The sequence below is a fragment of the Myotis davidii genome, unplaced genomic scaffold (assembly GCF_000327345.1).
Source record: "Myotis davidii unplaced genomic scaffold, ASM32734v1 scaffold109, whole genome shotgun sequence".
NCBI lineage: Eukaryota > Metazoa > Chordata > Mammalia > Chiroptera > Vespertilionidae > Myotis > Myotis davidii.
Genome location: NW_006300368.1, coordinates 464,640 through 485,884, shown reverse-complemented (window position 1 = coordinate 485,884; position 21,245 = coordinate 464,640). Strand labels below are relative to the sequence as shown.

The following is a 21,245-nucleotide window of genomic DNA, read 5'->3' as shown; positions in this document are numbered from 1 at the left end:
GCTATTACCTTCTTCCTGTCTGATTCCCCTTCCTTTCCTGTCTCCTCCTCCCACCTCCTCTCTGTGCCTGCCCTCCTATTCTCCCAGTCTCTCATTCCCTCCTCCCCCTAGGCACAGCTGTTTGGCTCACTCTATATATAGCGGCATTTTCAGGGTAATTACAATAAAACTGTTGAAAGGAGATAATCCAGCAAAGGAAGCCAGTCTGATTCCCAGCCCCCTCCTGTCCCTGGCTTGGTGCAGCGCTGCACCCCCTTCCCCTGAGGCCTCCTGCTCCCACCTCACCCCCATTTCCATAGCCTCTCCTTTCAGCTCCCATAGCTGGGCGTGGGGAAGAGAAAACGGAAGCGGGTAGGGATGTCTAGAGGGTCCCCAAGGGCCTCTCCTGGGTGTACTGAGGGCCCTGGCGGCCAGTCCTGTCATTTCTAGAACTGACCTCTGTGCCTCAGTGTCTCTTCTAGAACAGACTTTCTGGTGGGGAGTGTGTGGTGGTGAGAGGTGAGGGAGGAGGCACAGGAAGGACAGGAGTTCTATCCTGGTTCATCGGTCACCTTGCTGTCTGTCAGTGGTCATGTTAATTAGTTAAACCTCCTGAAACCTCAGTTTCCTCATCAATAAAGTAATTCATATAAAACACCCAGTGGCATTAACTCTCAATGACAGTAGCACGTTCTGAGCACTCAGTCTTCGCGGTACTGTGCTTCATGCTTATGCATCTTTTCTTATTGAAGTTTATGGGTTCAACCTCATTTAACGGAGGCAGAAGGCTGTATCCCCAGAGCAGAGGGATTTGACTTCCCATCTCTCTGTTCTCTCTTGGTTCAGTCGTCCTTCCTGCCTGATAGTTCTCTGGGTGCCGGGCATGGCTGCCAGGGCTTAGTGGGGTCTGGCATCAGGCCTCCTGACCCCTTTCTGTCTCTTCTCCCCGCAGTGGAGGTGAAGCCGGTGTTGCCAGGAGCCATGCCTAGCTCCATGGGTGGCGGGGGTGGAGGCAGCCCCAGCCCAGTGGAGCTGCGGGGTGCTCTGGCAGGCGCTGTGGACCCTGCACTGCGGGAGCAGCAGCTGCAGCAGGAGCTCCTGGCGCTCAAGCAGCAGCAGCAGCTGCAGAAGCAGCTCCTGTTCGCTGAGTTCCAGAAACAGCACGACCACCTGACACGGCAGCATGAGGTGCAGCTGCAGAAGCACCTCAAGGTGAGCGAGCGGGGTGCGGGGGGGCCACCCAGACCTCTGACCCCCGCCGGGACCTGCTCACCCTGCCTCCCCCCGCCCCCGCCCCTGTGTCTTTGCAGCAGCAGCAGATGTTGGCAGCCAAGAGGCAGCAGGAGCTAGAGCAGCAGCGGCAGCGGGAGCAGCAGCGGCAGGAGGAGCTGGAGAAGCAGCGGCTGGAACAGCAGCTGCTCATCCTGCGGAATAAGGAGAAGAGCAAAGAGAGTAAGGCCCGGGGCCTCCTGGGGCCAGCCAGGACTCCTGTTCGTCTCCCCCAGGCCGTGGGGTCCTGGCCCGAGCACCCAGGTCAGCTGTGCCCTGTCCCACAGGTGCCATCGCCAGCACCGAGGTGAAGCTGAGGCTCCAGGAATTCCTCCTGTCGAAGTCAAAGGAGCCCACGCCAGGCGGCCTCAACCATTCCCTCCCGCAGCATCCCAAATGCTGGTAATGACCTTTGGCAGGCATGGGTCGCAGAGATGCCCTGCTCAGGGGCCGCCTGCCTGCAGGCTAGAAAGAGGTCCCTGACCTAAAGCCATATATGGACCCTGCAGTCCCTCCTAGGAAATCCCACTCCTGGTTTCTCTCACTTCCCTCATCAGGATCCATTTCTCTATCGCTGCACACAGGGGGTATTCATAAACGTAGAATGCTAGTTGACAGGTGATGCCTTAGGGTCTGTCTCTGTCCCCTAGGGGAGCCCACCATGCTTCTTTGGACCAGAGTTCCCCTCCCCAGAGTGGCCCCCCTGGGACGCCTCCCTCCTACAAACTGCCTTTGCTTGGGCCCTATGACAGCCGCGATGACTTCCCCCTCCGCAAAACAGGTAAGGGCCTAGCCTGGCCTCCCGGAATATGGCTCCTGGGAGGAGGAGGGCGGGGCTGTAGTGTGTGCCCATTTGTGTGGATGTGTCTGAGCCCTGGCCACCCTCTCCCCAGCCTCTGAACCTAACTTGAAAGTGCGTTCAAGGCTAAAGCAGAAGGTGGCCGAGCGAAGGAGCAGTCCCCTCCTGCGTCGGAAGGATGGGACTGTCATTAGCACCTTTAAGAAGAGAGCTGTTGAGATCACAGGTGCCGGGCCTGGCGGTAAGGACTCCTTCCTGTCCCTGTTCGGAGGGCCTGGGAGTGGAGGTGGCTCCCAGCAGGCCTAGCTGACAGCCACTTCTCCCGCAGTGTCATCCGTGTGTAACAGCGCGCCAGGCTCTGGGCCGAGCTCCCCCAACAGCTCCCACAGCACCATCGCTGAGAACGGCTTCACTGGCTCAGTCCCCAACATCCCCACCGAGGTACAGGCCTGTGGGGTGGGGGGGAGGGAGGGGGCCTGAGGTACCCCTTTTCCCTTGGAAGCAGGACGGCAGCTCCTTCCCATCTGTCTTGCTGGAGTGCCCAGCAGGGACCTCTCTTCCCATGTAGACAGGCTGGAGAGACCTGGGCCCTGGGGTGGGATATGCCCCACGGGCCCCTGCAGGGCTGTGGCTCTTGGCCCGTCCCCAGGTGGGGCTTGGTAGCGGGGAGCAGGGCACCATTCAGAGCCCTCAGTCTCAGCCCCAAAGTGGCCCCCCTTTGCCTGCGCTCATGCCTGTCTCTCCCGACTGCTCCCCAGATGCTCCCCCAGCACCGGGCCCTCCCTCTGGAAAGCTCTCCCAACCAGTTCAGCCTCTACACGTCTCCCTCTCTGCCCAACATCTCCCTAGGGCTGCAGGCCACAGTCACTGTCACCAACTCGCACCTCACTGTAAGTATGGGCACGCACCGTCCTCTCGGTGTTGGGTTCTTTCGTCCTGGATGTCCCCAGCCAGAGCTTTGGTCCTCCAGGCCCTGAGGGAGATCAGAGACACACCTCAGCTGGGAGGTGGGCAGGGGTAGGTGAGGGGTGCCAGTCCGGAGCTGGAAGGAGGGGGCCGTATCAGCTCCTCCCTCATCCCTCATCGGTCTCCCCTCTCCTCCCCAGGCCTCCCCGAAACTCTCAGCACAGCAGGAGGCTGAGCGGCAGGCCCTTCAATCCCTGAGGCAGGGCGGCGCACTGACCGGCAAGTTCATGAGCACATCCTCTATCCCCGGCTGCTTGCTGGGCGTGACACTGGAGGGCGACTCGAGCCCCCACGGGCACGCCTCTCTGCTGCAGCACGTACTGTTGCTGGAGCAGGCCCGGCAGCAGAGCACCCTCATCGCTGGTGAGTGGGCAGGCAGCTGTACAAGGGAGGAGGGTCAGGCCCCACTTCTGGGGCTCAAGGCAGGACCATCAGGGAGAAGCAGTCAAGGATTCTTTCCAGCCCTGTCATAGCTGCCCTCAGTGGCATCATTGATTTCCTCCACAATCTGCAGCCTGCAGATGCTGTGCTCCGCAACCTCTGCGGCCGTGATGGCGCTCACGTTCCAGAGCCGCGCTGTCCAGGAGAAAGATAACACTAGCTATTTAGTTTTCTTGTAGCCGCATTAAGACGTATAAAAAGCAGGTGGAATTAATTTTAATAATATATTTAACTCCCTGTATCTAGAATATTATTTCAACATATAGTCAATACAAAGAGTTACCAGTGAGAGGTTTTAGTTTGTGTTTTACACTCTCCTGAAACCTGTGTGTGTTTCACACTCGGAGCACGTCTCAGTTTAGACAGGCCACAGTTCCAGTGCTCAGTGCTCACGTGTGGCTGGCAGCTGTGGGATTGGACAGCACAGCTTTGGACAGTCAGCCCTTAAGTAGCCAGTGGCATCAGAAGAGGTTCTGCTTAAAGACACGTGGTCCTGGCTCCCGGGCTCCCAGCCCAGGATCCATGCTCATGAGCAGGGAGGTCTTGTTGTAGATGGGAAGAACTAGTCGTTGTTTTCACTCACGTGGAGGGCCCAAGACTGTATGTGCAAACATGAGTGAATCAAAGGGAGAGAATGGAGAATCCAGGAAGGCTTGCTGGAGGCAGTGGCTCTTAGCTGTGCGACTGTTTAATGATGGGGAGGAGGAAGAATGGGGCTCAGATTTGGGGGCAGGCTGCTCCAGGCCCCTCCACAGTTTCTCCTGAGGGTATAGGTGGTGGTGTTCTAGGATGGGGAGGGTGTTGGGAGGGGATGAGGGGCCTGACAATAATGGTCACTACCCGCCCTGCACCTGACAGTGCCGCTCCACGGGCAGTCCCCCCTGGTGACGGGCGAGCGAGTGGCTGCCAGCATGCGGACGGTGGGCAAGCTCCCGAGGCACCGGCCCCTGAGCCGCACTCAGTCCTCGCCGCTACCCCAGAGCCCCCAGGCCCTGCAGCAGCTGGTCATGCAGCAGCAGCACCAGCAGTTCCTGGAGAAGCAGAAGCAGCAGCAGCTGCAGCTGGGCAAGGTGAGCCGGGAGAAGCGAATGTGCAGGGCTGTGCTGGGGGCAGGACCAGGCGGACAGGAAGGGAGAGGGGGCTGACACCGTAGGCCGCTCCCTGGTGCCCCATCTGCTCAGAGGAGCCACCTTGCCTTTTTCTAATTCACATAGCTCTGTAAGGGCTGGGTGGCTGCAGGGGGGAGGGGAGGGAAGGATTGACCCTCCTGGGCCACAGATTGCACGGCTGCTCCCCCTCCCAGCGGATGCGCTGTCTCTGCTCTGCACCCAGATCCTCACGAAGACTGGGGAGCTGCCTCGCCAGCCCACCACCCACCCCGAGGAGACAGAAGAGGAGCTCACAGAGCAGCAGGAGGCCTTGCTGGGGGAGGGAGCCCTCACCATACCCCGAGAAGGCTCCACGGAGAGTGAGAGCACGCAGGAGGACCTGGAGGAGGAGGAAGGGGAGGAGGAAGAGGAGGAGGAGGATGAGGAGGAGGAGGAGGACTGCATCCAGGTCAAGGATGAGGAGGGCGAGAGTGGCGCTGAGGAGGGACCTGACTTGGAGGAGTCCAGAACTGGTTACAAAAAGGTGCCCCCTCCCCCAGGCCTTGATCACCATCCCTCTGTCCTTCCTCCTCTCCACCCTGCCTTCCCCTCTCCCAGTCTGCAGCGCCCAGGCTGTGCAGGGCCAGCTTTCTGAAGAGAGCAAAGAGAGTAGGAAAAGACAAAGAGCTGTGGAAGGGAGGCACTGCTGGTGTTGGTCTCAGAGCCGGCAGTACCAGCCGCCAACCCCTCCCTGCCTCTGTCTGTGATCGCCCCCGCCTGTCTGCTTGTGTGTGTTTGTACGTACGTGGCCGTATCTGCATTTCTGCCTGCGTAGGATCGGTTGTGCGTTGGTCCCTGTGTGTGCATGTGTGCGTGTGTACACACACACCCTCACTGTTACTACAGTATGCCCTGTGCCTAGTGCGCACTTCATTCATTGCGGCCACAGCTGAGCCCCCGGGGCCTGACTCATCCCACCCCTCCCACACACTTACCTCAATGCTACTCTGGCATGACTCATCACTGTCCTCCCATCCCTCCCCTTCTCCTGGGAGAGGAGACAATGAAGGCTGGAGTTTCTTCTGTTCCCGGAGGGAGGGGTGGGGGTGGGGGGGAAGGTTTAGAAGGGCTGGCTTGGGGACCCTCCTGGAGGCCCCAGCATACCTGTCCTTACATCTGTCTCAGGCCAAGCCTCACCTAGGCTCCCTCCTACTCTCCTCCTTCCCAGGTATTCTCAGATGCCCAGCAGCTGCAGCCACTACAGGTGTACCAGGCACCCCTCAGCCTGTCCACTGTGCCCCACCAGGCCCTGGGCCGAACCCAGTCCTCACCTGCTGCTCCTGGGGGCATGAAGAGCCCCCCAGACCAGCCCACCAAGCACCTCTTCACCACAGGTGAGCCCCACTGCTGCCGACTGTCCTTCCTCCTCGTGCCAGGGGCCTGTGCATGGCATTCAGCCTGGTGGGAATCGTGAAGAGAGACAGTCCCTGCCCTGAGGGATTGCCAGGGCCCTCAGAGTGCCCTGCAGGGAGGGAAATGAGGCCTTCGTCCTCTCCCTGTGCGCCACCAGCCACCTGTGGTCGTGGGGGCATCCTCTGCCCCACGGCGAGGGAGCCTGGTGATCCCGTCCATACCCCCTGGGGTCGCGTCTGCTGAGGGACCCCACCCACTACTGCTGAGGGACCCCCTGATTTTGTGCTATCACCGCACAAGCCCTCCAGTGGGTGGAGAGCGCCCACTGTCTCAGTCGGATCCTGCCCCTCCAGCTTCCCCCATCTCCCTGTGAGGGCAAGAGTGAGGCCTCTGTCCATTCTAGAAAGCCCTTCCACTTGACGCCGCCCTGTGCTGGGGCCACCGCTGCCTGAGGATGGTCTCACCTTTATATTGACTATATGTTGAAGTGATAATAATGGCCACAGGTGGGGAGTGGGGTCGGGGGAGCAGCACACAAGGCTGTGACAGGAGTGGGGAAAGGAGGATGTGCCATGAGGGTACGGTGCTGGGGGCATAGTGGGCAGAGATAAAATCCAGTGGGGGTGTCAAGGGCAGCCTCGGTGAGGTTTGAGGAGCAGGAGGTTTGGACAGGCAGTCATGGAGGAAAAAACTTCAGGAGGAGAGAAGAGGGGGGTGTGTGTGGGAGGGTATTGCGGTGGCTGGATCACATGGCCCAGGGCAGAGCTGACCGACAGGTATGTCTCTGGCTCAGGCGTGGTGTATGACACATTCATGCTGAAGCACCAGTGCATGTGCGGAAACACACACGTGCACCCTGAGCATGCCGGCCGGATCCAGAGCATCTGGTCCCGGCTGCAGGAGACGGGCCTACTCAGCAAGTGTGAGGTAAGGGAGCCCCTCCTTCCTCAGCCCCCGACTCAAACGTGCGAAAGCCCTTCTGTCTCCCTGTTGGTGAAGCCTCTTTCCGTGTCTCTGTACAACCCCTGACCTCAGGGCCAGTCCCCCCATCCCTACAGCCTGTCTTCCCCTATGGCCCCCCACTGAAGCGGGGAGGGTCCTGGCTTGGGGGTCCCCAGGGGCGGGAGGGGCGGGGGGAGGGGTAGGTTATATTTTCTCAAAAGCCTTTGGATCTCCTGAGGTCAGAAGTGGCTCCATGTGCCCCAGGCTGTGGTGCAGAGAGAGGGTCTGGGCTTCAGGGAGAGCTGGACCTTCATGCCACCCTTCTCCTCATCTCCCCTGCCAGCGGATCCGCGGTCGGAAAGCCACGCTGGACGAGATTCAGACGGTGCACTCTGAGTACCATACCCTGCTCTATGGGACCAGCCCCCTCAACCGACAGAAGCTGGACAGCAAGAAGCTGCTTGGTGAGTCAGCAGGCTGACGGGCAGGGGTGGGCCAGGCCTTCTCCGCTGCCTGGGTGGGATAGGGGGCTGTCAGGAAAACTGCTCGGCCAGGGTAGGCAAGTGGGTCCTGTTGAGCACAGGTCACCCCCAAGGCAGAGGTGGTACAGGCCGTATTGCATGCCTCCAAGGGGCTCCATTCAGGTAGAATATGACATCATCAGAGCATGCTGGTGGAAGGCGAGGGGTCAGGCTTGGTGATGGGGGAGTGTTTTGCTCTTCTGTCCCTTTCTCCCCGCTGTCTGCCCCAGAGGCAGGATGTACCCCCAGAACAGGGCACAGACATCTCCCAACTGGTATGGGCTGCAGAAGCCTGTCGTGTGCTTGGGTCTTTTTCTATGACTGAGCTCACTGCCCTTTGCGCACCCCAACCTACAGCCTTGGCAGTGGAGTAGCTCTGTTTCTCTTCCCTGCAGGCCCCATCAGCCAGAAGATGTACGCCATGCTGCCTTGTGGGGGTATCGGGGTGAGTAGGGCACCTACCGGTGGGGGTTGGTGAATGGTTCTCCCAATTTTGACCCCTCCCTCCTGCCCAACATAGCTGCTGGCTGTCCAAGTGCCCATCCCCATTCTTGCCCTCCCCCTGCAGGGGGCACGCTGAAGCCTGCTCTCCTGCCCCTGCAGGTGGACAGTGACACTGTATGGAATGAGATGCACTCCTCCAGTGCTGTGCGCATGGCGGTGGGCTGCCTGGTGGAGCTGGCTTTCAAGGTGGCAGCTGGAGAACTTAAGGTGAGTACTGGCAGGGGGAGCTAAGCACTGCTTGGCTTGGTCTTGTATCTTCAGGAGCCGAGAATGGGGCAGCCTTAGCTTTCTCTTCAGGAAGGCATGGTTCTTTGCAACCTCAACTTTCAGGTGCCAGAGTGGCGGGGGAGGTGACAGTTCTAAGGCCAGCTGGGGGATGAGGGGTAAAGAGGGACCAACAAAGTGGCACTAGTGTCTGGTGCTCTCATGGGCATCTCAAGAGCTGGGATGGTCTGCCTGTCTGCCCACGTGGCCCACAGCTGGCCACAGGTGTGTATGATACATGTTTCTGACCTGTGTTTTCTTCCCTGCTTGGCTTATGTTTCTGTCCTTCTTTGTCCACCCCTCTGTGGCCACCTTGCCTGCCTGTCTGTCTCTTACCTCTCTCCCCTGGTCTGCACCTTTTCAGAATGGATTTGCCATCATCCGGCCCCCAGGGCACCATGCTGAGGAATCCACAGCCATGTGAGTGCCACCCCAGCTCTGCACTGGACCTGAAGTCCTCACCCCTTTCCCCCTCACCAAGGTGATGCAAGTATCCTGCTCATGGAGCAAACCACTGACCTCCCCGCCCTTTCCTCCCCCTTCCCTCAGGGGATTCTGCTTCTTCAACTCTGTAGCCATCACAACCAAACTCTTGCAGCAGAAGCTGAACGTGGGCAAGGTTCTCATCGTGGACTGGGTAAGCAGTGAGCTGCCAGGGCCAGGGTCACCCTTCAGGAAGCCCCCACCCAACCCTGCCTCCGCTTCCTCGGGTGCCCACGCTGGAGCTGGGCCTGATGGCTTCCTTTACATCTTCCGTCTGGAGCATTAGCCCAACCCTCCATTCCCTCGGGACTCCCTCCTCACTAGGAGACTCGAAAGTGGTTTTAGCCCCTGGTCCATCTTGGCCCCCACCTTGCAGCTTCAAGTAACTGAAAGGACTTCCTACCTTGAACCGTAGAGACCAACACCACCGTAATATCACGGCACAGTGTCCCCACGCCACCTTCTGTAGGAAGGAAGAATTAGGATGTCCATTTCTACATATGGAGACACTGAGCTGTTGGGTGACTTACCCAGCCAAGGTCGCTTAGTTGGGGAGGTTGGCACTGGGTTTCACATCAGGCCTTCTGGCCCCAACACTTGTACTCTTGCTCCTACACAGTGCTTCTCAAACCCTGTCTCTCCCGGCGAAGGGAAAGGCACCCACCACTCCCTGTGAGCTGGGGAAGTAGCCATGAGCAATCCTCATCAAGGGTGACATCTCTTTGAAGACCAACTTTGGCTTCAAAATTGTTAATGTTGGATTTTTCTTCAGAATGTATCTATTTGTGTTTTTTTAAAAAAATATATTTTTATTGATTTCAGAGAGGAAGGGAGGGAGAGAGAGAAACATCAGTGAGAAAGAATCATTTGATTGGCTGCCTCCTGCACACCCCACCCTGGGACTCCATCCTGCAACCCGGGCATGTGCCCTGATCGGGACTCGGACCATGACCTGGTTCACAGGTCGATGCTCAACCACTGAGCCATGCGGGCTGCGCTGTATCTGTCTGTTTTCCAATGCTTACCAGCCTTAACGTTGCCCTCCCTCCACACTGTTGTATAGAATGGGCCCTCGGGGAGAGTAGCCACATTCGCCTCATGGCTTTGCAGCTACCCTGCACAGATCCCGGTTAGAGAAGCATGGGGTGATACTGTTGTGAACAGAACACAGATGCCCTGTAGCTAGTGGTGGGCTGTACCCCAGGCTCACCATATTCGGGGGGGAGGGGTGACAAGTGGAATTTTTACCTTTGGGAGCCCGGGCCCTTTTCCTGATGCTTTCACTACTTCCACCAGGACATTCACCATGGCAATGGCACCCAGCAAGCGTTCTACAATGACCCCTCCGTGCTCTACATCTCCCTGCATCGCTATGACAATGGGAACTTCTTTCCAGGCTCCGGGGCTCCTGAAGAGGTACAGCTCCTGGGCCCAAATGTGGGGCCCCTTGGGGAGGTAGCAGAATGGGACCTGGCAGGGAGTCCTGGAGGCCCTTGGTGGTGCTGGTACCTGGGGAGTCTGGGCTCCTAGTGGGAGGACCACACCGGCCAACTGCCCTTCCATGCAGAGCAGAGGTCAGTGGAGTGAGGGCTGGAGGTAGGGCTGAGGGTGGGGGCAACTTCTGGGATCCCTAGGCAGTGAGAATAACCCCTCCCCCACCGTGCTGCCAGGTTGGCGGAGGGCCGGGCATGGGGTACAATGTGAACGTGGCATGGACGGGAGGTGTGGACCCCCCCATCGGAGACGTGGAATACCTAACAGCCTTCAGGTGAAGACTGAGAAGGGCCAAGGGAGGGGTGGGAGCCCCCGGGCCCTGCCGTGGGAGGGGTAGAGACACTCAGTTTGGTGTAGGTGGAGGGGGTTGTCTTGGGGGGCACAGTGGGGCGAGGCCTGGCTCAGCCTCCTGCCAGGGTCAGCTTGGACCCTCCCTTTGCAGGACAGTGGTGATGCCCATTGCCCACGAGTTCTCACCTGACATGGTCCTAGTCTCCGCCGGGTTTGATGCTGTTGAGGGACACCTGTCTCCGCTGGGTGGCTACTCTGTCACCGCCAGATGTGAGCCTGCTGGGGGATGAAGGGAGGCTGTGGGCCAGTAAGGATGGGGTCAGGTGGGGGTGTGGAGCAGGTATAGACCGATACTGCACAGTTGGGAGGAGAGCTGGGGCAGGGCCAAGACTTGCAGTAATCCTGGCAGTGCCCCTAGTCTCCCTCTGCCAGTCCTGGCCTTGAGAGGCAAGCAAGGAGGGAGGTGGGGGGAATAGCAGCGGTGTATCTCCCCCTGGAGTCCTCGGCGTGGAGCTTGTCGGTCCATCCTCTCAGTGGTGTTCTTTAAAAGACATCTGATTGCTTTTTTTAAGCTTGTCTGTTACGTTTTGTCTTTAATGGAGCATTTAGTCCACTGGCATTACATTTTATTATTGGTACATACACACGTTTGAGTGTAAGGCTTCCATCTTATTTTGTGCTGTTTGTCCCACTTCTTGTTTCTGCTTCTCTCCTTTCTTACCTTCTCTTGAATTCTTTTTTTTTTTTTTTTTTTTTTTTCACTTTTCTTTTAACTTTTTTTTTTTTTTTTTTTTTACCATTTCATCTCTCTTCACTCATCCCTAAAGGTTTTGGCCACTTGACCAGGCAGCTGATGACGTTGGCAGGGGGCCGGGTGGTGCTGGCCCTGGAGGGAGGCCACGACTTGACCGCCATCTGTGATGCCTCTGAGGCCTGTGTCTCGGCTCTGCTCAGCGTGGAGGTGAGGGGTGGCTGGAGGGGCTGGGGGTGTGGGCCAGTAGGCCAGCGTCGGAGAGGCTGGGAGGAAGGGCCCCTTCCTGGGTCAGGCAGTACCGAGGGCCCTTGGGAAGGTTTCCTGGGTCCTGAGGACAGCTAGAGGCCAGGAGGAATTTTCTGAGCGGGGTTCCTCCTATCCTGAGAGATGTCTGAGGCTGAATGGGGTGGTTAGAAGGTGCAGGCACCACCACCCATTCCCCACCCTAAGCCTTCTCTTCTTTCTACTGCCAGCTACAGCCCTTGGATGAGACAGTCTTACAGCAAAAGCCCAACATCAACGCCGTGGCCACGCTAGAGAAAGTCATTGAGATCCAGAGTACGTGGGGACAAGTGGAGGGGCCCAGACCTTACCAGCGGGGCGGAGCTGAGGGGTGTGCCAGGGGGGATGAACAAACTCATAGGGTGGTGTTTGCCCTCCCTCACCTCCTGCGCGTCTCTCACCCACAGGCAAACACTGGAGCTGTGTGCAGAGGTTTGCTGCTGGTCTGGGTCGTTCCCTGCGGGAGGCCCAGGCGGGGGAGACGGAGGAGGCCGAGACAGTGAGCGCCATGGCCTTGCTGTCCGTGGGGGCCGAGCAGGCCCAGGCGGCGGCAGCCAGGGAGCACAGCCCCAGGTGAGGCTCCTCCCACCTCTGCCCTCCCCCACGCCGGGGACCCCACTCAGTGCCCCTCCATGTGCTTGTCCCCACAGGCCAGCAGAGGAACCGATGGAGCAGGAGCCCGCCCTATGACGCCCCGGCCCCATCCTCTGGGCTTCATCATTGTGATTTTGTTTATTTTTTCTATTAAAAACAAAAAGTCACACATTCAATGACGTGTGCCGTGTGGGTCTCTCAGCCTCGCCCCTCCTGCTCCTCTAAGCTGTCTCAGGCCCCCTCCCCTGTAGCCCACATCTCAGCTCTAGAAGTTTGCTTCCTCTGTAGGATATGGAGCTACCTTCTGCAGCCTCTCCCCATGTGGTATTTAACACCCCCTTTCCCAAATTCTCTCCTTTTCCCCCTTGGAGCCTGGGCCAGCTCAACGTGGGGAGGGGCCAGATAGTACCTTTTGTTTCTGGAGTCTCCCTGAGTGAGGACGGAACAGGAAGTTTGGTGCCTTGGTTTCAGCTGACTTGGGGGGGGGGAAATGCCTTAATTTCACCCTCCTCTCTAGCCTTGGGAGGTCCTGAAGGGTCTCTCTACCGTCTAGGACAGGGGTTCTCAAACTACGGCCCGCGGGCCACATGCAAATACAAATATTGTATTTGTTCCCGTTTTGTTTTTTTACTTCAAAATAAGATATGTGCAGTGTGCATAGGAATGTGTTCATAGGTGTTTTTTTTAAACTACAGTCCGGCCCTCCAACGGTCTGAGGGACAGTGAACTGGCCCCCTGTTTAAAAAGTTTGAGGACCCCTGGTCTAGGATGTAGAGTGGAGGGGAGGTGGGCTCCTGCCCACCGATTCCCCACCCTTTTCCCCACTCTGTTGTCCTCACTGGCCCCCTACAGACGGCTTTCTCCTCCGCCTTTCTCCTGGCCTCAGCACCGAAGGGAAGGCTGATGCCCTGGGATGTGGCCTGGAGTCTGTGGGCAGGGCTGTCTTGCTTTACGTTCCTTAGGGGCTATTTCCCCTTCCAGGGGCTGGAGTGGGTGGGGGGGATGGGGCTGGACGCCTGGGTTATGAGGGGCCTGGAAGAGCCTCAACTCCAGGCCTGCTTTCCAACTTACTCTGTTGGCCTTCCTGCCCCTCTGCTGGCACAGACTGGGGAGGGGAAGAAGGTGGTCCCTGCAGGGGGCACTGTAAGCTGGTGAGAGTGCCCCTGCTGTTCAGGACCAGATCTCCCTAGTCACCCAGCATGCTGCAGGCAGAGGGTTCGTGGCCCCCCTCTCTCCTGGGACCTCTTGCTTTGAGGCCTGGGGATGGTGAGAATGGGGGCTCTAGAAGGATCAGGGCCAGAACCAGAAACACGGGTCTGCCCTCAGCTGGAGCTTCCACTCCTCCTGGGCTTCCTTGGTGGGCCACCAGCCCAAGGAAGCTAAGATAGGAGTGGGTGCCACCCCTTCTCTTTCCCAGAAGCCCAGCCTAGTCCCATTTTGGGGGCTGGGGCCCCACAAGGCTTCTAGGGAATGCTGTCCAGCCTATAGGAAACCAAAGATGGGAAGTGGCTCCTAGGGGGTGAGTCTTCCTCTCTCCTCCTTCCCAATACCACATACACTTTTTTCTTCCCATCCTTGGGCCCCACCAATCTGTTTACATATTTATTACCCCGACGGGGTCTGAGCAGGGTTGAGGGAGTCAGGGGAGGGGCAGGAGTCCCACCACCATCAATCCATTGTGCACTTGTCTTATGTGTTGTGTGTCCTAGGTCCTCCTGGGGGATGATGGATTGGGCTGGGCTCAGTGTCAGGCCTCCCCATGCTGAGCCCCAGCTCTGGACCCCGTACCTCCCATCTTCCCGTGGCTGGTCTGGTTCTCATGTAAACCCACTCCTCGCTTTGTCTCCTGGATATGGTTTCCAGTTAAAGTATTTTGTAACCCATAACATTGTGTGTCCTTGTGTAAATAAATTTGTTTCTGGCAGTGCCTTCTGGAGCTAGTGTCTCTGTCTTCTGGGCTCCCAAATGGAGCAGAGGTTCTTGTTTCCCCTCTTGGCCAAAAAAACTGCTCTTCTCTCCAGCCCCTGGACTAACCAGCTTAGGAAACAGGAGGCTGGGTGCATCTCTGTCCAGTAGGTTAAAGACAAGGTTTCACTGAAGGTAGCCACAGCACCACATAAGACCTCTCAAGTGGCCGAGGTGGTGATGGTGCCCAGGGCTGAAGGTCTCAAATGAATTTACAGCCTCCCCTCTCCTTTTGACTCTCTGCCTCTGTGGAAACAGGGTTGGAACGGGGTGGAGAACTGGCGGGTCCAGCCAGGATCCCACTCGCGTGCACATGGACAAGTTTAATGGACATGTACACGTAGGTAAGAGAGCCCAGAAGTGTTTAAGGGCTTTCTTTATTGGGGCCACTCTGAGCCCCTCACAGTGTTGCAGGAACCCACTGGTCTTGCTCTTGCCTTTGCTTTTGGGGACTTGGAAAGGAGGGCGGGAGGAGGGCTAGCCTTTCTGGGAAAGGGAAGGCCCTTCTTTGGCGCTAAGCCAGGTGGTGGGAGAAGTGGGAAATTCAAATGAGCAGGGCCTTTGGGGGGCTGGAAGAGGATGGGCTGCCTCCTGGAGTGTGGAGGTCACGGAGTGTTGGCTTTGAAGGAGGCACCAGTTATCAGGCCAGCCAACACCTGGTGAGGGAAATGTGCTAAGACGAAGATGCGGGACAGACCGATAGCCAGTAGGAAGGTGCAGTAAGCCAGGCTTGGCATCACCCTCACCCAGCGGCTGTGGGCCTGAGTGGCCACCTGGGAAGATTGGGTGGTGCTTCCTGGGCACTGAATGTGAGCACCACCCAGGGCACAAGGGCCAGGACCAAGCATGGCCAGAGGGTATATTTGAGGAAATTGAAGATGTAGAAAAGGCTGATCTGAGGTGGGTAGCCCAGCCAATTCAGGGGGCCCAGCAGCCCCATGGCCAACAGAAGGCAGGCTATCTTCTGTCCATTTCCCAGGTGTGCTCGCCGTACTGGGGCATAGCAGGGAGAGTGGAGAGCGATGCCCAGACCCAGGGCGGCCCCTGAATCCCGGCTCAGAGAGGCAAAGGGCCGGCTGTCCATGTGCACCCACTCAGGCCGCTCACACCACTTGGAGGCCAGGCTGATGGACCTGTTGGGAGGAAAAGTCTTTGCCAGGAGAGAGATCCCCTAGCCTAGAACCTAGAGAGCCAATGGCTCTCATCCCCATTGCGGCCGACTCCACCCCCATATTCCTCTGAGACCCCAGGACAGTCTATGTTTGTGACTAGGTAATGTGGCCTTTCTTAGTATAGTGAACCAGAGACCCACCAGGCCAGGTACAGGCAAGGCAGGACAGGCCAGCCTGCCCAGGCTTTAAAGCAGGACTTACCATGAAAGATCCAGGCCCAGTGTAACGAGGATCCAATAGATGAGGCTGGCACCCAGCAAGAGGCCCAGAGAAGTCAACCCATAGAAGCTTAGCTCCCGCTGTGCGGGCACCCGGGGGGTCATCAGCCAGCCCAGGACCGCACCTGAAGGAGTGGGGTGACAGCAGCTTCAATGTGTTTGGGGACATGACCCACCCTGAGCTACAATGCAGTTTGGCAAAACAGATTGGTCTTCCCACTGCCGACAGCACCCTCTGGGCCCATCCTGTTCCAGTTGCTCACCAGTTATCAGGCCAGCCAACACCTGGTGAGGGAAATGTGCTAAGACGAAGATGCGGGACAGACCGATAGCCAGTAGGAAGGTGCAGTAAGCCAGGCTTGGCATCACCCTCACCCAGCGGCTAGAAAGAAGAGAGGCAAATGGTCTAGGGCCGTGGTCGGCAAACCGTGGCTCGCGAGCCATATGCGGCTCTTTGGCCCCTTCAGTGGGTACATTCGCTGAGGCCGCCCCCTTCCAACTCTCCCATCCACACTCATCTTGTATACTTGTTTCAGATAGACGAGTGTGGATGGGAGAATTGGAAGGGGTCAACCTCCGCGAATGTACCTCAAAACAATGTACCTCCCCTGCTCTGGGTATCCCGCGGCCTGCCTGTGCTGCGTCTCCTGTCGCCCGACCGACCAACACCCCCCACTTCTAACGCCACTTCTTCAAAATAGACTCGCCCAGGCCGAAAACCGACTTCTGCACATGGGCCACGAAGGTTTAATCGCACTGTACGTATGTGGCTCGCGAGCCGCCGTTTGTCGACCACTGGTCTAGGGCAACAGTCGCCAACTGGTGGTGAGGTGTAAAAGTCTGGCGACCGCTGGTCTAGGGGATATCTGGATACAGTTTAGTTTCCCACAGCACACATGCCCAGGGTCTCCAGAACTCCAGCTCCCAAGCTGCCCTGTTGCTGGGCCTTTTGGGTCCAGGGTACCATTGCCTCTGACCCCACTGGTGGGCAATGCCCAGGCGTACCTGTGGGCCTGAGTGGCCACCTGGGAAGAGATGGCTGTCATTACGGGCCAGAGGGCTGCTCCTGTGATCATGCAGTGTCCAGAAGGGCTGCCTGTGGGGGAGACAGAAGCTTGTGGTGAGAGGATGGGGGTGGAACCCAGGTGTCCCTGGTGATGGCTCAACAGAGCTACCTCCCCGTGGTGATAAGAGAACCTTTCCCCAGCACTGTCCATAGCTCCCTCCACCCTGAAGCTTTCCTCACCCCTCCCTGTGGCCACTGCTCTCAGGTTTGGTCCTACTCTAAGCAAGGTGGGCAGCTGGCATACTGGCATAGGTGCTCTCCTCCCAGAATTCAACGTGGTCCTCCTAGAGCTTTTTTAATCCCTGGCCCAGTAATTGTGAGGTGGGCCTCTTAGTTGGGCCACCCTGGCTGAAAAGTACTTGAGATACTCACACGAATCCTAACTACACAGGAAAAGGGAGGTTTGAGGCTTCTTACCTGGACCAGTTTCACAAGAAGAGGGGAACTGGTGAACCTGGGCTGGGGCCTGGCGGTAATACCCAGACTCATGGACCCACCAAAATGGCCTGTCTCCAAAAAGGAACCTAGAGGAGAACAGATGCAAGATGATACTGTGCTCACATGGAGCCAGGTGGACAAGAGAGGGGCAAAACACCTGGGGGTACTCTAGAGAGAGTCAGAAAGGGAGTCCAGGCCTAGCTGGTGTGGCTCAGTGGGTAGAGTGTCAGCCTGCGGACTGAATGGTCCTGGGTTCAATTCCAGCAAAGGGCACATGCCTGGATTGAGTGCTTGATCCCCAGTAGAGAGCATGCAGGAAGCAACCGATCAATGATTCTCTTTCATCATTGATGTTTCTATCTCACTCTCTCCCTTCCTCTTTGAAATCAATAAAAAAAAAATTAAAAAAGGAAGAAACAAAGGAAGTCCAATTCTATGCTGTTACGTTGCCATGGATATTTACCTTGGAACAGGAGAAAACACACTATTTTTAAAAAAGTGATGAGCCTGGCTGGCATGGCTCAGTGGTTGAGCATCAACCTATGAACCAGGAGATCACGGTTCGATTCCTGGTCAGGGCACATGCCCAGGTTGTTGGCTCAATCCCCAATGTGGGGCCTGCAGGAGGTAGCCAATCAATGATTCTCTCTCAGCATCGATGTTTCTATCTCCCTCTCTCTCTAACACCATTAAAACATGTATTTTTAAAAAAGCGATAGGAGGTAAGAGATTGTGGGGAGCAGGTGTATGCTCTGAGATGCTCCGAAGTCCTACTTTTTACCCCTCCCACTGCAGGACCATCTCTGCTCTTCTAATCCATAGAGAGCCCAGGACCTCTCACTGGGCTCCTCCCAGAGCCTCCTGCTTCTCCCTGGTTCCATTCCCCAAATTCCAACCCGAATTGCCTCCACCTGAATTACTTAGGAGGTAAGCTTCTTGTGTCTGGAAATGGGAGTGGGGAATGGGCAGAGGAGGCTGAGGAAGAACAAGAAAGACAAAATATTCAAAATCCCCTGGCCTACGAGATGCTTGGCTGGACCCTGTGAAATCCCACAGTGGGAAGGCTGCTGTGGCCAGAAAGGGAAGAGGTGGGAGAGCAGAAGAGAGGCTGGCAGAAAATCAAGTGCCGGGGAGGGAAGTACAGAAGGGACTGCTGCTCTCCACCAAAAACCGAGCCTTGTTCTCACACCAACGAGGCGCTCAATACACAATCAGCAAATGAATGGGGGTTTTGTCAAGTGTGTGTGTGTGGGGGGTCATTACCAGTGTCTACCTAAGGAGGTGGTCTGATTCTCAGGGGAACAGGACTAGAGAGGGATGCTTACACAGACTCTCAGGAGGAGAGAACACAAAGCAAAGGGCAATTAGAAGAAAAGTATTAGACACGGCTTTTCCGTTTACAGTAGGGGTGAAAGCCTTGCAGAGAAGAGTACAAGGGAAGGTAACTCCAATACCCGTTATTTAGCAACACCTTCCAGCCCATTCAAGCGTCTCCTATGAGCCTCCCTTCCCTCTGCCAGGCTGGGGATCTGGCAACAGGGGCTGAGGTGAAGGGAGGTGCAGCGACATGCCCAGCAAGAAGTATAACAGGTGGCACAGAGGTAAGCCCCAAGAGCCGCACCCACTTGCCTGGGATTCCCGGCTTATCAGTCTGTGTGGAGAGCCTACCGGTGAATGAGTGGAAAAAAGAAGAGAACGTGCTCCCTGGATGGCAGTGCTTGATTTCAGGGCTTTTCAGACTTTACACAGGAATCAAGGGGGGGGGGTGGGGGGGACGGTCCTTTTTAAAATGCAGATTCTGATACAGTAGCTCTGGCCTCAGGCCTGAGGTTCTACATTTCTATCAAGTTTCCAAGGGCTTCCTATGCTGCTGGTCATGTTCTGGGGACGACACCTTACTAGTCATTGGCAAGCCTCCTCTGACCTGAGCAGTGAATGCGAAGCCGGTCACGAAGCATGCTTCTTAAAAAACGATGCCAAACGCTTCTTGGCCTTTTGGCTAAGATCAAGTGTAGTATCTGTTCGCATCAGTTTAATATCTGATACGTCCGAGGACAATATATTAAATGTATTTTTGAAGCTGGGAGTTGGAATAGGAGCTTGCTCCGTCCACTCCACGCATCGACCCGGTATTGCAGTACCTCCGGGAACGGTGCACCCCCTCGGGGGAAAAAAACAAAACAAAAAAATGATGCCAAATAAATGACTAGATGAATGAAAGTGAGTTGAGAAGCAGGACTACAGGCTGCTTAAGTCACCACAGATATTGGTTAGAATACAGAGTCCCAGCCCTTCCGCTGGAGTTTCTAAACCAGTACGTCTGAGGTGGGACCGGCCATTTGCATTTTAAACATTGCCCTCAGGGGCGTTCTGATCAGGGCCTTTTGAGAAACACTGGTCTACTCTTCTGAGTATGACGGGGTGCTGAGGTCTGAATACAAAATGGGAGGACTTAAGGCCCTGGAGTTCGCTGGTGAGGGTGGGAGGTGCGGGCCTTTGAGGCACCTGCTGAGTGGTCAGGGCTCGCGCAGGACTCCGGGCCGTGGGGGACGGGAAAAGAGGGCGCCGAGGGCTCCGCTATCTCACCACTTGAAGACGAGGTTGAGCCACTCGGTGATGAGGCTGATCCAGAGCACGGCGACGCCCACGCGGCGAGAGGCGTAGTAGGCCGCGGGGAAGAAGAAGAGGAAGAGGCTCTTGGGATCGCCCAGAAACGTCACCCAAAGCCACACTTTCTCCAGCCAGGGCAGCTGGTTCTGTAGCGCCTCCGCCATCGCGATGCCCGCGCTCAGCACGGACTCCATGGCGACCTAGGAGCCGGCTTTGCTATAGCGCAGAAGCGGAGGAATCCCGGCGGCTGGGCCGTGTCTACCAACCGCCCTTTTTTTTTCCCCGGCTCCCGAGAGCCCGGCCCTTGCCTGGAGCGTTTCCTCCGGCCGTCGTCTTCGGCTTTCCTTTCTACTGGGCGGCGCAGGGGACAAATCTCTGCGAAGGCGTTTCCGCAGAGCCCCACGTGGCCGCTGTTACCCGCACGTGGGCTCCGGGAGCAGAGGTGGCTACCGCTGCTGTTCCGGGTCGAGGGACGGGCTCACCGGCGCGCTCAGGGGTTTGCTTTGCTGCTGCGAAGATGCATGTGTGATCTCCAGGGCCAGATGGCTTCCAGATCGGACCTTTCTTCTCCAGTAATCAATCCGTGACTTCTCCGCAAGCCTGCGACTCTCGGGTCCGAATTAATCCACTATTGATTTGGTTTGGTGGCTGACAGATCAGCCTTTTGATTTTGAGGAGTCTTTCCTAAAGACTTGTGAATGCTAACATACTAAGTCATAATTCCACTTCTACGTTTGTCTTGCCCCCCCTCCCTGCATCCTCTTGCTTTCCAAAACCATGATATAGTGTGTTGGAAGAGGGGACACACACCCACGACAAAATTTGGAATAATCTTATAGAGGAACACATACAGAAAATTGTAATCTCAGCTATTCTAGGTAATGCCCTGCATAGAGGCACCAGGGGGTTGAGGGACGAGGCTGTGGAAGTGACTCCTCAGTTCCTTCCTACCTCAAGCAACTTTGTTCTTGGAGAGTTTTCTGATGAGTGAATGTAAACGAGAATGCAAATTTGGGTTCTTCTTGGAAAGACATTAGTTTCATGAATTAAGCTGTGGGAGCCCTGGCCGGTGGTTCAGTAGTTAGAGCGTCAGCTCACACACTGGAAGGGTCTCTGGTTCCATTCTGGGGTCAAGGGTACGTACCTGGTGGGGTGTAACCAATCGATGTCTCTCTCTCTCTCTCACACATTGTTTCTCTCTGTTCCTGTCTCTCTCTTCTCCCTTCTTCCCCCTTCGTTCCTTCTTTCCACTCTTTTAATTTGCTCAAGGTCATGTAATTTAGCAAGTGGCAGACCTAGGATTTTGATTCCGGTTTAGCTAATTCCATAGCCAGTATTCTTTACACTACCATTTTGTAACTAGGTATAATCATTTGGGCAAGTTTCCTGTTAAGTCGTTGGGGCCTCGGATTCCTCACGTGTAAAATTCAGAGTTCATTCATCAAACTCTTGTGTCCAGGTGTACACATAATGACGAATGCAGTCCCTTCCTCCTTGCCCTTTTCATTCCAGTAGGTCATTTGTCTCTAACTTCTAAAACGGACCCTGCGACCAATGTACCACAAATGGCAAAAGAAACAATCATAATCACTGTTCATAACCATTCAGACTCCTTTATTTCTGCCTTCCTCTTTCACCTAGGCTCCCGCCCCACCCAGCACCAGGCCACGCCTCGGCGTGTGATGTCAGCAC

The 21,245-nt window shown here is 56.6% G+C and overlaps 2 protein-coding genes across 12 annotated transcripts in view; one reads left to right on the top strand and one right to left on the bottom strand.

Annotated features, from left to right (window-relative positions):
- The window catches only part of HDAC5 (histone deacetylase 5), a 30,830-nt gene extending 18,570 nt beyond the window's left edge, over nucleotides 1-12,260 (top strand). For 4 of the 9 annotated variants that reach the window (XM_015572542.1, XM_015572539.1, XM_015572538.1 and 1 more), the window contains 24 exons: nucleotides 932-1,191; nucleotides 1,290-1,431; nucleotides 1,536-1,650; nucleotides 1,899-2,029; nucleotides 2,142-2,288; nucleotides 2,376-2,488; nucleotides 2,806-2,937; nucleotides 3,154-3,376; nucleotides 4,313-4,524; nucleotides 4,787-5,086; nucleotides 5,771-5,936; nucleotides 6,749-6,882; nucleotides 7,241-7,361; nucleotides 7,814-7,863; nucleotides 8,022-8,129; nucleotides 8,551-8,606; nucleotides 8,736-8,823; nucleotides 9,966-10,085; nucleotides 10,340-10,437; nucleotides 10,606-10,724; nucleotides 11,282-11,415; nucleotides 11,682-11,766; nucleotides 11,898-12,063; nucleotides 12,141-12,260. In XM_015572542.1, the coding sequence (XP_015428028.1) occupies nucleotides 932-1,191; nucleotides 1,290-1,431; nucleotides 1,536-1,650; nucleotides 1,899-2,029; nucleotides 2,142-2,288; nucleotides 2,376-2,488; nucleotides 2,806-2,937; nucleotides 3,154-3,376; nucleotides 4,313-4,524; nucleotides 4,787-5,086; nucleotides 5,771-5,936; nucleotides 6,749-6,882; nucleotides 7,241-7,361; nucleotides 7,814-7,863; nucleotides 8,022-8,129; nucleotides 8,551-8,606; nucleotides 8,736-8,823; nucleotides 9,966-10,085; nucleotides 10,340-10,437; nucleotides 10,606-10,724; nucleotides 11,282-11,415; nucleotides 11,682-11,766; nucleotides 11,898-12,063; nucleotides 12,141-12,180 (3,260 nt within the window). In that variant the 3' untranslated portion in view covers nucleotides 12,181-12,260. Of the gene's footprint in view, nucleotides 1-931; nucleotides 1,192-1,289; nucleotides 1,432-1,535; nucleotides 1,651-1,898; nucleotides 2,030-2,141; nucleotides 2,289-2,375; nucleotides 2,489-2,805; nucleotides 2,938-3,153; nucleotides 3,377-4,312; nucleotides 4,525-4,786; nucleotides 5,087-5,770; nucleotides 5,937-6,748; nucleotides 6,883-7,240; nucleotides 7,362-7,813; nucleotides 7,864-8,021; nucleotides 8,130-8,550; nucleotides 8,607-8,735; nucleotides 8,824-9,965; nucleotides 10,086-10,339; nucleotides 10,438-10,605; nucleotides 10,725-11,281; nucleotides 11,416-11,681; nucleotides 11,767-11,897; nucleotides 12,064-12,140 lie in introns of those variants that run through there. The other 5 variants (XM_015572540.1, XM_015572541.1, XM_015572543.1 and 2 more) reach the window with 5 other exon arrangements.
- A 2,147-nt stretch (nucleotides 12,261-14,407) lies between these two features.
- G6PC3 (glucose 6 phosphatase, catalytic, 3) lies at nucleotides 14,408-19,932 on the bottom strand. 3 transcript variants are annotated; one of them, XM_015572564.1, is made up of 8 exons: nucleotides 19,862-19,932; nucleotides 19,530-19,753; nucleotides 16,923-17,029; nucleotides 16,445-16,535; nucleotides 15,703-15,821; nucleotides 15,423-15,564; nucleotides 14,828-15,182; nucleotides 14,408-14,694 (listed from the first exon to the last, which is right to left on the bottom strand). In XM_015572564.1, the coding sequence occupies exons 2-8, from the start codon at nucleotides 19,745-19,747 to the stop codon at nucleotides 14,527-14,529; spliced, it is 1,200 nt and encodes a 399-aa protein (XP_015428050.1). In that variant the 5' UTR covers nucleotides 19,748-19,753; nucleotides 19,862-19,932; the 3' UTR covers nucleotides 14,408-14,526. The 3 variants fall into 3 exon arrangements, with proteins under 3 accessions (XP_015428050.1, XP_006776967.2, XP_015428049.1); XM_006776904.2 differs by lacking the exon at nucleotides 19,862-19,932 and having other exon boundaries at nucleotides 14,408-14,689; nucleotides 14,826-15,182; nucleotides 19,530-19,817; XM_015572563.1 differs by lacking the exon at nucleotides 19,862-19,932 and having other exon boundaries at nucleotides 19,530-19,817.
- Nucleotides 19,933-21,245: the final 1,313 nt, after the last annotated feature.